Source organism: Odontomachus brunneus, unplaced genomic scaffold, assembly GCF_010583005.1.
Source record: "Odontomachus brunneus isolate Ranch 3 - 2012 unplaced genomic scaffold, Obru_v1 Obru_scaffold_250, whole genome shotgun sequence".
Lineage (NCBI taxonomy): Eukaryota > Metazoa > Arthropoda > Insecta > Hymenoptera > Formicidae > Odontomachus > Odontomachus brunneus.
This window is the reverse complement of record NW_022639700.1, coordinates 84069-101220: the sequence shown is the minus strand read 5'-3', so window position 1 is coordinate 101220 and position 17152 is coordinate 84069. Positions and strand designations below refer to the sequence as shown.

Below are 17152 nucleotides of genomic sequence, written 5' to 3'. Positions count from 1 at the left end.
AGTAATGACTACTAGAACTGTTTGCATTGCCATTTAACATTTGCGGGCGGAAACTAAGTTAAGGTCCTAATATATATATATAAGGTGTAGTAAAAAGAAATCCATTATTTTTCCAATAGATGGCTTTAGTAATGTGTATCTCTTGTATAAATGCGATCGGTTTACGCTAGATGGCGTTAGAAAGATAAGATTTCGTACTAAAAAAATTTCTCAGGCAATTTTGTGATTGTTTGACTCAGTATTGTTTGAGCGCGCGTCAAAGATGGACACCAGTAAAGAGAAAATACGCCATATTTTACAGTTTTTCTTCGATAAAGGCGAAAACGCAAGCCAGGCGACTGAAAATGTGAATAATGTTTATGGTCCTGATACTGTAACAGCCAATCACGCGCAATTTTGGTTTCGTCGATTCCGTTCCGGTAATTTTGATGTCAAAGATGCACCACGCTCTGGAAGGCCAATTGTCGAAAATGTCGATAAAATAATGGAAATCGTCGAGTCCGACCGTCATGTAAGCACTGTTTCGATTGCCCAGGAGCTAAACATTGCACAAAAAACCGTTTGGAACCACTTGAATAAGGCTGGATACAAAAAGAAGCTCGATGTATGGGTGCTACACGAGTTAACGCAAAAAAACCTCATGGACCGAATTTCCATCTGCGAATCGCTGCTGAATCGCAACAAAATCGACCCATTTCTGCAGCGGATGGTGACTGGTGATGAAAAGTGGGTCACTTACGACAACGTCAAGCGAAAACGGTCGTGGTCGAAACGCGGTGAGCCGGCGCAAACGGTGGCCAAGCCAGGATTGACGGTCAGGAAGGCTTTGCTGTGTGTTTGGTGGGATTGGCAGGGAATCATCCACTATGAGCTGCTCCCCTACGGCCAAACTCTTAATTCGGACCTGTACTGTCAACAATTGGACCGTCTGAAGGAATCAATCGCCCAGAAGCGGCCAGCTTTGGCCAATAGGAGAGGAATTGTGTTCCATCAGGACAACGCCAGGCCACACACATCGATAGTGACTCGCCAGAAGCTCCGGGAGCTTGGTTGGAAGGTTCTTATGCATCCACCTTATAGTCTGGACCTGACACCAAATGATTACCACCTGTTCCTGTTTATGGCGAATGATTTGCTGGTGAAAAATTCGCCTCAAGAGAAGCTTATGAAAATCGACTCCCAGTTTTTTGCCAATAGGGACAAGGGTTTCTATGAGAGAGGCATAATGGAATTACCTTCAAAATGGCAACAAATTATCAAACAAAACGGTGCATATTTGACCTAAATCGGATCATTCTAACAATGCTAAATAAAGCCTTCAATTTCATGCAAAAATAATGGATTTCTTTTTACTACACCTTATATATACATAATAGTCAAAACTGCAAAAGCAGGTTTTGCGCTGCTGAAAACTTTGTAAGCTATTCGTCTTACAAAAATGCGATATAACCTGATACTTACTATTTGTTATTATTATTCGTGCACGTTACTCTTCTACTGTTTGCACTTCTTACACTTTTGCACATGTGCACTGCTCACACTGCTTGCACTGACTCCAGACCTAAGGCCAGTACAATGAACTCTGAGTGCACTGAGTTCTGTTGCACTGGAATAGAAAACAGCTTCTCTGACATCAGTTCTGGAATAGAAAACGCTTCAGGGCACACTTTTCGCACTATTGCAGCCAGTGCAGGAAAAATAACCTTTGTGTATAAAAAGGGGAGAAAAACGGATAAGCAGAGCCCTTGAGGAACCGACAACGTCCTACATCCCTGAGCGCTCACTCAAGGTATTAAGGGATTGGCAGACTTATTTAATTAATATTTCGTTAACTAATTGTCGGATCCAGAAATGGAAGAGGAACTTTTAGTTCCAAATTGCACCCTCTACATACCCTTAACGAGTGTTCTACCAGTTGTGGAACCCTCTTTATACAAGATGTTCAGCATAATAGCCTGCACAATTTTTTAGACATTTCCGACAATTAAAAAAAGGCAACAAGGTGAGTTTTAAATTATTTTGTGCAAACTACTACTTACAATAACAAAAGTTAAAAAACATTTTTTATAAAGAAATCAAGGTCACTATTCATACATTAATTAAAGAAGTTTGATATACAGCAATACGCGTTAATATATCTTTTTTTTTTAATTAACAACTAAACATCTATTTTAATCTCAAGATTCTGTGGTCATTTGGAAAATGGCAGAGAACTTTTTTCTTCAATTTGATTTAATATACAAACATACAGCGGCAGATGTCGCTATCATAGCTTATCTACCGTATGGCGCATAATCATTCACGAATATTCTTTGATTAATAACTCGAAATTTTACGGAATATTTTACTTTAAAATTTACTTTAAATTTTACTTTTAAGAAAATTTTACGTGGTTGTTCGCAAAATGGTAAAGGGATGTTTTGTTTGACCTAATCTATCTATATACCGCGGCTCTTCTGCGAGTTACTGCACATCTTGTATAGCACCAAATTTGTTATTCGTTGTAAAATATTAAAAAATAATCGCAAAATCATCACAGAGCATACACGTGGATGCTATTTTGCAAATCTGATGAACAATTCGAACATGTTTTCGCACAATTTAAGGACACATAAACCTGCTATAACGCTTTCTTCGATTGCAGCATTCTATATCTATTTTTTACCATGATATCTTAAATTTCTATCACATTTATAAAGACAGTGCATGTATTATGTAATGTATTCCTTGAAATAATTGGTAATTATTTAGTATAACGGACCCAGCTCCGATGACCTTGACCTTGACATATATGACAGAGGTCATCCTCCTGAGTGACCTTCTGAAGATTTTAGCCGGCGGTCATTGTTCGTTAAAAAGTTATTGAATAACAAAGTTGCATAAAATGAGTATAATTTTTGGATACTGTATATACAAAAACGATACTGTGCATTGTTAACGAGCAATATCGAATAATAACTACAACATCGAACGACTAGCGGGGGGCTGTGTCCCCCGTACCCCCTCTCAAAACTAACCTAACCTACCTATTGTCACATTAACTGTCAGTCATTGTTTATTAAAGTGTTCAACTTTAATATTAATGTGACGATAGGTTAGGTTAGGTTAGTTTTGAAGGGGGGTGCGGGGGGCGCAGCCCCCCGCTAGTCATTCGATATTGCAGTTATTATTCAATATTGCTCGTTAACAGTACACAATATCGTTTTTGTATATACAGTGTCCAAAAATTATACTCATTTTGTGCAACTTCTTTCGTTAATAACTGCAAGCATAGGCAAGCTGAAACAATTCTATCTACACTGTGTCAAAGAAATGTGAATTCTACTTATAAAACGAGCGCGCGTGCAGGCGAGCAGTGTGTCTGTGTGTGTGTGTATATGTATGTGTAGAACGCATCTTCCTAGCTTACAAATTCGATGCTGCTGTATATACAGTGTCTAAAAATTATACTCATTTGATGCAACTTTTTTATTCAATAACTTTTTAACGAACAATGACCGCCGGCTAAAATCTTCAGAAGGTCACTCAGGAGGATGACCTCTGTCATATATGTCAAGGTCAAGGTCATCGGAGCTGGGTCCGTTAAACTAAATAATTACCAAATAATTTTTCAAAGCATCTCTTGCATACAACATTGGACTTAACGCATAAATATTTTTTTTATGGTGCCTTTCTTTATCATTCTTTACCAGCAGATTGAAAGAATCCGTTAGGAAAATAGCAAAAGCTTATGAAGAATATGCAAATAATGACAAGAACGTATGAATCGACAATGCAACATATATATTTATATAAGAGTTGTATAGAAAAGATATATGTTAAAAAAATAGGATAGAGCAAAAAGGATGGAGTAAACGTGTCGATACTTACACATTAAACAAAATATTTTAATGATCGTCTTTACTCCGTATATTCTATATATGTTTATAAAATCAATAATTCTAACTTTGGATAATAATGTTTTGAAATTTTTAATTCTATATAAAATTTGTCTAACAAAAGCGTGGCTAACATAACTTTTAAACTATTATACAAAAATAAAAAAAAACATATATACTACTCAATTAGTACTGTACACTTTTATTAATCTGTTGTCCAATCACCGCTGCTATCAATTATTGTTTGACATCTTTAAAGCATAGTTTCTACCAATTATGTAGCATACTCTCGAAATAAAAGTTCCTTTATTGAATGAATCTGTCGAGATAGTAATTTCACCGTGTATACTTTTTCTCCACGTAGTTTTTCATCTTTATTAATCCCCAGATATTTTCAATAAGATTTGCATTTGGCGATTATGATGATTACTCTAATATTTCAATGTTATTTTCTTCCTTTCATTTGCAACAAAGATAACGTTTTGGATCATTGTCCTTTTGAAAAATCCAGTCTTGAATTTTGCTTTGAAATTACTTTTAATTAATGCTCCCTGATAAATTTTAACTATCTTCACCAAATTCTTGGTTTAAAAAGCAGATTAAACACGGATTCTTGGCTTAAAAAGCTGGTTAAATACTAGATGTACCTTTATTAAGTGTTTCACTGTCCGCTGGAAAAATTTGCTCATGTAGGTAGTCTAAGTTCGATTGATAGTATTTTGTGTCCAAAAAGAGAATTTACCTGAAAAAATAATATTCTTATAATCGCGATTAATATTTTCATGTGTCCAAATGATTTTTTTTGCGATGTTTTTCTGAGAGAAGCGATTTCTTCATTGTGCTTCGGTATTTGAGATTACAAGCTCGTAGGTAAGTTTGAATACTCTCAAGTAACAAAATAATATCCTTTTTTTCAATTTGGCTTGTCACTGACGCAATAATAATAAAGAACTTGAAAATAGGATTAAAAAATAAATATATAGTCTACCCGGAAAAAAAGATTTGGCTGAATTAACCAAATACCTGGTCGAATATGGACGATCCAGAAATTCCGATTGAAGTAACTCGGATTCTGTTTAAGTTAACAAGATTTTTGGTTGACTTCAATAGAATTCAGGTTACTTCAATCGGAATTTTTGGATCGTTCATATTCGACCAAGTATTTGGTTAATTCAACCAAACCTCTTTTTTCATGTATCCTTTTTTTCGGTGTTTTCCGTATTTTACTGCGGTCTAGTAGATTATCTACGATGTTTATTGTTTCATGTCACTTTATCTACTTGCTTTTATCACAAACGCTTTTGACTTTTTGATGTATTTTGCAATCGCTTCCCGCCATATTTTCGAACTTTTCGAATGCATGCAAAGTAAAACTGCTTCAAATATTTTGGCGTATGCGGCACTAATTGTTAAACACATGAAAATTCCAATCTACAATGAAAATTGGACAATGACTGGGATCCTCCGTATAATTTGACTTTGAGAGAGACTGATAGCTGTACCATTTGATACAGTAACAATATTTCTTTCTGTAGTCGCTGTGCGCTCGTTTCCGAACGGCATCTCTGAGCGTTATCTAGGGAGAGGAGAGTGTCGTGAGCGTGGAGCGTCAGGTAGTTCAATGGTTTAGAGCAGTCGTCCGGCAAACGAAAGACCCGGGTTCGAGTCCCGGCCTAGCAAACCGCGTTTTCAATATTTTTCTCTCTCTGAAACGAAAAGATATGCAGATCTCGAACGCACGGCGTCTCGCTGCTACCTAGTACGCACTCTTCCTTCTATGGTATAATGCATCGTAGAAAAAGAGCCCTTCTACCTGATCATTCAAAAGTTTTTAATATAGCGATTTTCAGATAGAAGTTTGCCCATAAATTTCACATTATACAAACTGTGGTAAATATTTACTTTAACTTACCCTCCAGCAATGACTTTACTATTCACATATATTATACAACTCATCCTTCTGAGTAACATATGAAAAGTTTTAGGCGTCGCTCATTGTATATTAAAAAGTTATTAACGAAACAAGTTTTATAAATGGAACTTATTTTTTGGACACTGTGCTTTAAAAAGTGGTAAATAATATGGTAAATATTTACTTTTCGTTACTCTCTACCAATGGTTTAGATCTTGACATATATTATCAAGGACATCCTTGTGGATACTGTACAAAAAGTTTTAGCCGTCGTTTGTTAAAAAATTATTGAAAAAAAGTTTTATAAATGGAACATAATGATGATATATAATATACATTGAAATATGGTAAACAGTATATGTATATACAGAGTGCGGCGCCAAAATTCGGACAAAATTCAATTTGAAATTTTCGCCGTTCTATACCACTGGTAGATGTCGCGATTAGCGTTCAAATAGCTTGACGCTTGTACTAAACCATCATAACCTCGAAACAGTCGCAATGTTGAAACTAAGTGCGGAGTATAACCGAAAAGCCGCGATTATCGAAAGTGTTTGCGCTGGGCGCTTGGCGACAGAAATCATTCGGTTCTTCGGGTACCCAAGATCGACTGTGTATGATGTCATCGCAAAGTACAATGAGTCGGAGAAGTCCAACGAAGGTTTTGCAATATCCAGTGAGGGTGATGTTATGCCACCGCATTTCTTTAACAAAGGGGAAAATGTCACAAAAGAAGTTTATTTGCGTGTTCTGACAAATGTAATGAAGCCGTGGATGAAAACTGTGTCGTCTGGAAAGCTGTATGTTTTCCAGCAGGACGATGCACCCACCCACACAAGTCATTTGGTGCAAAATTGGTTGTCGGACAACGTCGACATGTTTTGGTCGAAAGAATTCTGGCCTCCCAATAGCCCAGATTTGAATATTTTGGACTTCTATGTATGGAGCGTAGTTGAAAGGGTCACGAACAAGTCCAGACATCCAAACGTTGCATCATTAAAAGCTGCTATTGAAGCGGCATTCACCGATATGGACCGTGACACATTAAAGCGCGCCTACGCACGCTTCAGGCCGAGAATGGAGGCAGTCACTCAAGCAAGCGGGGGATATATTGAGTAAATGTGTTCTTTATGGCCTTACACACAATGTGGTTAAACAAATTTTGTAAACCTTTTCGTTTTTGCAATAAAAAATATGTTTGGAAAAAATGTATAATTTGTCCGGATTTTGGCGCCGCACCCTGTACGGGGGGGATGGATTCTGCCTCTCCTCCCGCACTCCCGTCCCAAAAAAATATCCTTAACCAAACCCATCTATTGAAATATAATAAACCGTATACGTATATACACAACCTATTCTTTACATTTTTATACATAATTTGTCAATGAAAAACAATATAAGAATACAAATGCAGTTTGCGATATTTCAATGTATACTATATGCAAAAAATATCACAAACACTACCTGCATTTGTATCCTTATATTATTTTCCATTGACAAATTATGTATAAAAATGTAAAGGATAGGTTACGCATATACATATATGGTTTACTATGAGTACGGTTTAGCGGGCGCTGCAAATGTTTGTAGCGTTCTTACTCTTTCTTCGTTCGAATCCGAGGAGTAGAACAAGAGGGAGAAACGCTGTGCAGCATTTGTAGCTGTTGTTGGACCACGCCCTATATCTCAATAGATAGATTAGATTAGGGTTAGTTTTTTTGGGAGAAGTTGCGGAGAGAGGGACGAACCCCCTCCCCCGCGCATATACGTATTGTTTATTAGATTTAAATGTATACTGTGTACCAAAATTACGTTTGTTTATAAAACTTTTTTCAACAACTTTTTAACAAACAACGAGCGACGGCTAAAACTTCTTGAATATTATTCAGGAGGATGTTCTTGATAATATATGTCAAGATTTCATTGGTGAGGAATAACGAAACGTAAATATTTACCTTGGATGTTTTTCAAAAAGTCTCATTAAAATATCTGGAAAATCATTTATCAGAAAAATGTAAGTTAGATTAAGTTAGATTTTTTCGAGGGGGAAAGGCGAAGCCTCTACCCTGCTTATATACCCAAATATCCAAACCTGCGCGAGCAGATTTTGCGCAGTCTGTCAACAGTGTCTGTTGACAGAATGGCAATAGATTGCACACAGAATCTGTTCTAACGACAGATTGGTGACAGACTGCACGCAGAGCCTGCCAACAGATTTTGACGGCAGATTGCGCGCAGATTCTGTCGTTTTATAGGTTCTTTAATTAAATAGCATATGTACACTATTAAATGATGTACTTTCATATGCACACGGTATAAAACGAATACAGACCTGTGATTGAATAGTTTGATTAGTGTTAGTTTGTTTATGCCTATATCATAATAATCAATCTCAAGTTCTGTGTTTTATTTAAAACTCATTTTGTATTAGTCGCAAGTTACGTTGAAATCGATGAAACGGAAAATGACTATTATTGAATAATAATTCAACTTAAATCAAAATTAATCATAGCTTTCAGTATGAAATTTAATGTAATATTGTGAAATATAAGGAAAGATAATGAAAGATAATAAATATTGTTGAAAAATAATATATAAAAATTGTCAGTATTCAATATAATGAAATTAATTGAATTTTATTGAAAATTGTTGTAATTATTCATGAAAACTTGATGAAGTAAGGGCCTAAGTCATTTTAAAAATTATTGAAAACTCTTGCAATATTTTGTTGATATTTGCGAAAAATTGTTGATACATATTGAATTGTACTGAATAAATAGTGAATTATATTGAAGAATACAGTTTGCTGTAATTTGCTGATTTGTCCAAAAATTTCATTCTATACAATTAGTGAAATATTAAGAGTAAGGGAAATTGAATTGAATTATCATTGAATATTACTGTACTGTATTGTGAAACTTGTGAAATATGTCATTACATTTTTTGAACGACATAAGAGTATATTGTAAATGTAATCCGCCAAGATATCGTTACAACGCCTTGGCATCACTAGTTCCCGTACGATCGTTGAAGTCAAGCAGTGAACCTCATCTAAAGGGCCGTCTGATACGAGATCGAAACCACGCGAGTCTTATGAATAAGTGAAACGATACAAAATATAAAATGCTAGTTTTTTTTTATTATTTAGATAAAATAATCATACTGTAACAACCGAACTCCGCGGGTCGGTTGTCGTATATACCGTCAGATTATTTGTTCGCCGGAGTCCGGATTCGATAAATAATTGATACAAGACGCGTAGTTCAGTAAACAAAAATAACAAAAGCGTTTATTAATCCTTGGTACAGAGTGATCGAGAACGAGTACGTAGATCTCCTGAGAGACGGCGCCAGTTACCGAGTCGTTTCGGTAGGCCGTGACAAGTAAGACGATAGGCGGAGTGTATAGCGCGAGCGCTACACGAGATATACGATATTCGGCAGGTGGTCGTGTGCCGCGATTCGGCGTTCGCGAGTCGGTCGGACAGTCGCGGGAATCGTACGGTGTCGGCGGCGATATGGTGTCGCAGCACGGCGCGCGGTATTTGAGATCGCGGGTATCGTCGGCGTGGAGACGCACGCGATATCACACTCAGTTCACAGTGGTTGGGATCGAGAGCGATAAATCATGGTATCGGTGTCGTCGCTCTTGTTCCCGATCGTCGAGAGGCTATGAACAAGGGTCGAGAAAGCTCGACAGAACACAGCTAACGTACTGGCTTCGGTCCTTGTTCGTGGAGTCGACGGGATGCGAGCAAAAGTCGATAAAGATCGACAGAGCGCAGCTAACGCACAGGCTTCAATCCTTGCTCGCGAAGATAGGAAATTGGAAAGGTACGGATGGCAGAAACGAGTCGGTCGTAATCCTTGCTTTCCACTTTGCAGCATCGAGCTCGTTAGACGGTCCGGATCGGTCTGGTTCTGATGATTTCGGAGCCACGGGTTATATATATATCGGGTTATATATCCGATCCATTTTGTTTCGCTCCGCTTTTTGGGCGCGCCCTCGATCGATCATGTTTTAATTCGGCGCTTGATCGACCTTGCGCGAGCGGACGCAACGCGTGTCTACTGTATTTGCGCTGTTTGGATTGGGCCTTGCGGCGTTTAAGGTGGCGCAACGCGCCGATGCACGGTCCGACTGGTGATCGGTCGGGCCGGTTGTAGTGACGATGTAATAATGTATCGTCATAATACATTATCAATTATCTGAATCATGCTAATGAATAAATCGTTGGAATTTAATAAAAAATAGGGATTTAATTAAAGAACCTACGAAACGACAGAATCTGCGCGCAATCTGCCGCCAATCTGCTGTCAGAGTTTGTCAGCAGACTCTGCGCGCAATCTGCTGCCAATTCGATGTCAGAATCTGTTAGCAAACCTTGTCAGCAGTCTGACGGTAGATTGGAGACGCAGATTTCTATGGATCTGTTGATAGATCCTGCTCGAATTCGACAGATTCTGTCGCCAATCTGATGTCAGTCTGCGCACAGATTGCTTACTGGGTATACTATTGGATTGTTGGAAAAGTCATGACGTATTTTTTCTATGTTTTTCAAAGGTCATTTATTTATATAAAGAACAAAGATCAATCAATTATACTGCCCGTTTTGTTCGATAATCTTTTGCCATCTTTCAGTGAGCTTCATAATTCCTCGTTCATAGAAGGACTTGGCTTTATCGACGAAAAATTGAACAAGGTGCTGATTTACAGCCTCATCTGAATTGAACGTTATACCGCGCAAGGAGTTTTGAAGAGAGCGAAACAAGTGGAAGTCTGACGGCGCAAGGTCAGGCGAGTATGGTGGGTGTGGCAACACATCCTATCTAAGCTCCAATAATTTTTTACGAGTGATCAAACTTGTGTGGTCTCGCGTTGTCGTGATGGAACACAACTCCTTTACGATTAACGAGCTCTGGACGTTTCTGGGTGATGGATTCGTTCAAACTGTCCAATTTCCGACAGTACATATTCGAATTGATTGTTTAGTTCCTTGGTAGAAACTAAAAAAACACGACATCTTTAAAATCCACCACACTGAGAGCATAATCTTCCTCTGATGAATGTTTGCTTTCGATATCGTTTGAGGCAAATCATCACGTCGGGACCAAGACCATTTGCGCATCACATTGTTGTAAACAATCCACTTCTCATCATCAGTTATCAGTCGCTTCAAAAAAAGATTGTTTTCCTCACGTTTAATGAGCATATTGTAGATGTTTATACGCGCCGTCAAATGAACTTCTTTGAGTTCATGAGGAACCCAAATATCGAGCTTGCTTACGTATCCCAGCTTCTTCAGGTGGTCGTGAACACTTGAATGATAGATGTTCAATGTTTCTGCAATCTTTCGTGTCGTGTAACGTGGGTTTGATTCAATCAATGCCTTTATTTTGTCGTCATCAACTTCGATAGGCCTCCCTGACCGAGTAGCGTCTTTGAGATAAAAATCACCAGCACGGAATTTCGTGAACCATCGTTGGCATTGACGTTCTTGTACAGCATTGTCACCGTAAACTTTACGCAACTTTTCACAAGCTTGACGTGCGTTCTTCCCTTTACGGAAGTAAAACAGTAATATATGACGAAAATGCACAGTTTAGTTTTCCATCTTCAACTTGTCATAAAATCTCCAAAACTCAACTAAATTGCTCAATTTTTTTTTTAGAATGAAGCTAGAACTGTGAGCTGTCAAATGACATAGCAATAACACAGATGCAAATGACTTTAATACTTCCAAAAAATGAACTAGCGCCATCTGTTGCAAAAATGCGTCATGACTTTTCCGACAATCCAATATTTACAACTTTTTAATGCACACTGTGCCCACAAATAGGTTTCATTTATGAAAATTGTTTTGTTAATAACTTTTTTTATAAACAATGAGCGACGCCTAAAACTTCTCGTATATTACTCAGAAGAGTGAGTTGTATAATATATGTAAACAGCAAAGTCATTAGTGGAGGGTAAGTTAAAGTAAATATTTACAGTAAATACTCTATATTTTGTCTTGGTACTTTTTAGCATAAAATGTGAAATATCTCCTAAAATATACATTTTTCTATAACCTCAACTTAATACTTTTGTATGTAGAGTGATGGGTAAAATCGATTATTGCAAAAAAAACATAAAAATTTTGAAATTCTATGCATTTTGAAGATTTATTGATGCACCAATATGCAAAGATTAGTATCACCGATCGATTTTTTCTGTTCATTCTATATACAAAAGCATTCAGTTAAGGTGGTCGAAAAATGAATAATTTACGAGATATTTTATATCCTGTATCGAAAAATAACAGGATAAAATATGAAATATCTTAGGAAATATTCACTTTTTGATGATTTTATTTATATAATATTTTTGTACGTAGAATGATTAGAGGAATTGATTTATATTTTAAAAACTATATGATTCCATTTAAAAAATTAGAGTTGACCTTCACAGAGTTTTTCAAAGTGATTTCAAGATAAAAGAAATATCATTTTTTTCCCTCGATATCCTACAATTTTTGTTAGAAACTTTTTTTGAAAATGCATTGTTTTGGTAACATTACGATATCTAATAAAAGATATTTAGCAATACAAAAATTTAAAAAATCTAAAATCTGTGTAATTGTAGAACAGTACGTTCTAATAAAACAATTTTTTGTTAAGGCTAAAAAGCTAAAATTATAAGGATGAGAAAACACCTTTTAGAAGGAAATCATTTTTATAAACGTGTATACAGAGTATACGTGTTTTTTTAAATGTATATACAGGGTGTTTTCCAGACCACCTTCACAATCTCTCGTGAAGACGTAGAGCAGATTGAGATAAACATAAAAGTCCTACACCGTTTTGTGATATTTGCAATAATAGTCGAGAAATTAATTGTGAAAAATTAAGAGAAAACGCGCGCTGAATGGTCGGAGGAGGAGCGCTCGAGCCGCAACGTTAACCTAGTAATATAGCACGCGGATGCGTGGAAGAACATCGCGCCAATGGCTGCACTCTCACTGAACGCTTTTTCTACTGAACTCATCTATTGCCTGTGCTTAGCCAGCGTACGGGGGCTCAAAATCGCATCACTTATAAGCACAAACAGAAGCATGATGTTCTTTCACTCACCGCGCGCCGGCATCCGTGTACTATATTACTGGGTTCGTACTGCGGCTTGAACGCTCCTTCTCCGACCATTCAGCGCGCGTTTTTCCTTAATCTTTCACAATTAATTTCCCGACTATTATTGCGAATATTACAAAACGGTATAGCACTTTTAATTCATATCAACCCGCTTTACGTCCTTACGAGAGATTGTGAAGGTGGTCTTGAACACTTTATATATATATAAGATATCCCAGACTCTCTTCCACATATTTTGTGGAAACGTAGAATGGGTAGAGGTGAACATAAAAGTCCTATACCGTTTTGTGATATTCGCAATAATAACCGAGAAATTAATTGCGAAAGATTAAGAAAAAACGTGCGTTGAATGGTAGAAAACGGAATTGTAGCCCGACCTAATAACATAGCGCACGGATGTCGGCGCGCGGCGATTGGAAAAACAACGTATCACTACCTGCGTATATCGCTACCCTCCTACGTGTCGTCTCAGTGTGATGCGGCTAGACGTAAGAGCGCAGCGATATAAGCACAGGCAGTGGTGCATTGTTTTTCGCCACACGCCGACATCCGCGCTATAATTCGAGCGCTTCATCTTCTACCATTTAGCGTACGCTTTTTCTTAATCTTTCGCAATTAATTTCTCGATTATTATTGCGAATATCGCAAAACGGTATAGGTTATTTTCACCTCAATTTATTCTACGTTCTCACAAAATATGCAGAGGAGAGTCTGGGACATCCTGCATATACAAAGTGTCTGTACCGTACCAGACTGATACTGATGGTACTGATTCGTACAGTACCAGTAGTGCGATTCTGTAACTCGTTATTGCAGTTAACGAGAGTTTTGTTATCGTTGCGCAGCTTTTCTACAGTACGAAAAAGCTGTGCAATGATAACGAAACTATCGTTAACGGCAAATTAACGAGTTACTCTATCGCACTACAGAGCTAATATATAGCTAGAATAGGTAGAGGTGAGTAGTGGAATTAATGTCTTTTTTTAAACAATCACTTAAAATTTGAGATATTAACGATAAAAGATTTTTCCCGAGCAGCAGCTCACTGGTCATAGAATAATGAAGGCGTGCTAGGTGGTTGGGCCACCGTGCATTCGGGACCTGCGTATTTTCGTTCTAGAGAGAGAAAAATATCGAAAGCGCGGTTTGCTAGGTCGGGACTCGAACCCGGATTTTTCGCTTGCCGGGCGACTGCTCTAAACTACTAAACTACCTGACGCTCCACGCTCACGGTACTTTCCTCTTCCTAGATAACGCTCAGAGATGCCATTTGGAAGCGACATCTCTGGCGCTATCCCGAGTGCATGACGACTACAAAAATTTTGAGATATTAACGATAAAAGATTTCTACTAAGTGGCAGCTCACTGGTCAATCAGCACGCGCGCTGCAGTGAGACGAACGCTATACGCTCTGTCGCCTGGGCATGAGAGGCTAGCCGGGCCAGCTTCCTAGCTACGAAGAAAATGACCGAAAAAAATAGACTACAGTGAGTAAAGGACGATCATTGATGCAATTTTGACCCTGCATACTCGTTGCTAAGAGGCTGGCCCGGCTAGCTGTGACAACACGTATAGCGTTCGTCTTATCGCATCGCGCGTGCTAAGCCGCGGTGGATAGCTGATTGACTACTGAGCTGCCACCCGGTAGAAATCTTTTGTTGTTAATATCTCAAAATTTCACGTGATTGTTTAAAGAAAAAGACACCTATTTTATTAGTCATCTCCCCCCCTTTTTTTTGTTAAGGCAGGGGAAATTCTTTACGCATACCCGCAACTTCTGGGGAGAGTTGCGGGTTATTTGAGACTCTCTCTCTCTCATCAATATAGAGAGAGGGCCTACCCACTAAAACCCCTGCCGGATGCTTTCTCTTGGGGCAAAGTGGGGGAACTGCTGACATTACATCCCCGGCTCCCCGCCCATGAGGAGGTCTAGTGAGCTCCCTTTTCTTTACCGAGTCCACCGCGTATGAAGCGCAGAGAGGTCCCAACTTCCCGAACGGCATCGTGACTCGCCACCCGGGTTAACCGCCTCCTTGTCTTTTGGGAGGGAGCGAGGGGCACTCGTCCCGCTCCCCTTCATCCTTCCCCTTTTTACTTCGGAGGGGGCGGGGGAAATGGGTCCGTCTCCCAGGACGGAATCCATCCTCCCCTTCCCACTTCTCGTGCCCCGAGGAGCCTCTGTAGGGGAGGGGGCTAAGCTCCCTATAGGGAGGGAGAGAGTTAATCCCCTCCGGCGGACTCGCTCCCTCCCAGAAGACAAAGAGGCAGTTAACCCGGGTGGCGAGTCACGATGCCGTTCGGGAAGTTGGGATCCCGCTGCGCTTCATACGCGGTGGACTCGGTAAAGAAGAGGGAGATGACTAGGCCTCCTCATGGGCGGGGAGCCGGGGATGTAATGTCAGCAGTTCCCCCACTTTGCCTTCTGCGACAAGATATCCACGCCCTACATTATTACTGGGTCATACTACAACTCGATAGGAACCCTACAATCAAAGACTAGCCATCATGGACGTACGTGGATACTGGCGCACAGTGCTGATGTTATACTCGTTTTTTCTGTAGATTTTCTTCTCAATTTAACGTTCAGAACTTCTCAATCTCGGTTTACATTTAGATGTAAACTGTCACTCGATTCCGGCGATAATGACAGTCGTAAACGACACGAAACTGGTCGCGTTGCGGCAATAACTAATCAGCATCGCAGAATATCGGCAATATTTCGATAATTCCAAGACGATTTCGATACATTCGAGATTGCGATATTTTGAGATTCGATTGACGTGCCTTTTTTAGAAAGGGATATTATATTTGCTTTTAAACTAAGTTATATCATAATCGCATTTATTTTAAACAAACTGAAATAAATAAACTTTATCCGCTTTTTAAATTATACATTTAATAAGTATTTATGATTTAAAAATTATTTCAACAGGTCAACAGTTTTTATCTTTTTTAGGCTACCACTCACCATATCGGCAGACTCCAGTACAACCAGTAAGGTTATTAGTTGAACCGGGTTATGAGGAACCACATAGTAAACCTAACGCATCTCCCAGACCAAGTATCCTGAGAAAAAGAGATCATGATAATTCACCAGTCAAAGGTACAATTATTATATACGCACCCGCGCGCGCGCGCGCACACGCACACGCACACACACACACACACACACACACACACACACACACACACACACACACAAAGAATATCTGTTAATTAAAGACAAAATGCTCGTTCTGTTAATCTGTTAATTAAAGACGTATGCAGATAAAACGAATTAAAGTAAACTAGTGTTTACCAGAATTGGACAAAAGTTGGAAAAAGGAGAAAAAACATGGATTTCCCGGATTTTTATTGAAAAGAAAAATGTTTTGATAAAGAAGTTAGTTTTTTGTATTAATTTGAATAACATTATACATTTAAGTAACATTAAAGGAATTGTATTGTACCATGACAGAATGGAGTAAATTTTATATCACATGTATTCTTATATTTCTTCTGTTGTAAGTATTAGGATAATAATGTAATTAACAAATAAATTGAAAGAATTCACTTGAGACACTAAGAATATAGTATTAGATAAACTGAACTGTTTTTTAGATTCCTAACTTCTTAGCATATATTTTTTTCGATGAATTGAGGAACATATCAAATGGTCATGATTATAAGCTGCTTCTTAATTAGTCTTATTTCGGCACCCATAATTAGTTATATTTCAAACTAAAGAAGCTGAAGTGACAATACAATGTAAATATTAACCCTTTATTATACTATTATCTAATTAATAAGAATACAATACTGTTGGTTTTATTTTAGGATACAATATCAGACAGTATATAACGAGTTAGTTTTGTGCTCTAGAAGACTCTCAAACAGACTGACTAGCTGTGACCTAGGGCTAAGACCAAGACTAACAAGGAGATGCCACAACTTGCTAAATCGATTTCTGAACGAGACATAGCACGTTCGCTAGCTGCGATATTAAGCATCAACACCCTAATTGATATTTGTGCAAATGGGCCTTTGTTTATGAGAAATTACAATATAAAGTTTAGATTGCGGGACTGTATCACGGATATGGCTAAAAATGCGACTATCTTTCAGCGAGGTGGCGTGGCTGAGCAGACTGAGGCTCCCACGTCGAAAATTTTTTGAGCCGGCAGCGAGCGTTCGAAACCCGGCGACGAGTTATCCTTGTTGTGCGGTGTTTTTTTTTTTGGTTTTCTTACCTTAGA

General features: G+C 38.3%; 1 protein-coding gene across 5 annotated transcripts in view; it reads left to right on the top strand.

Annotated features, from left to right (window-relative positions):
- Positions 1-17152, top strand: part of LOC116852705 (histone deacetylase complex subunit SAP130-A) — a 56071-nt gene that overhangs the window by 30626 nt on the left and 8293 nt on the right. For all 5 annotated transcript variants that reach the window (XM_032833321.1, XM_032833323.1, XM_032833325.1 and 2 more), the window contains one exon: positions 15874-16020. In XM_032833321.1, coding sequence (XP_032689212.1) covers positions 15874-16020 — 147 coding nt within the window. The remainder of the gene's footprint in view (positions 1-15873; positions 16021-17152) is intronic.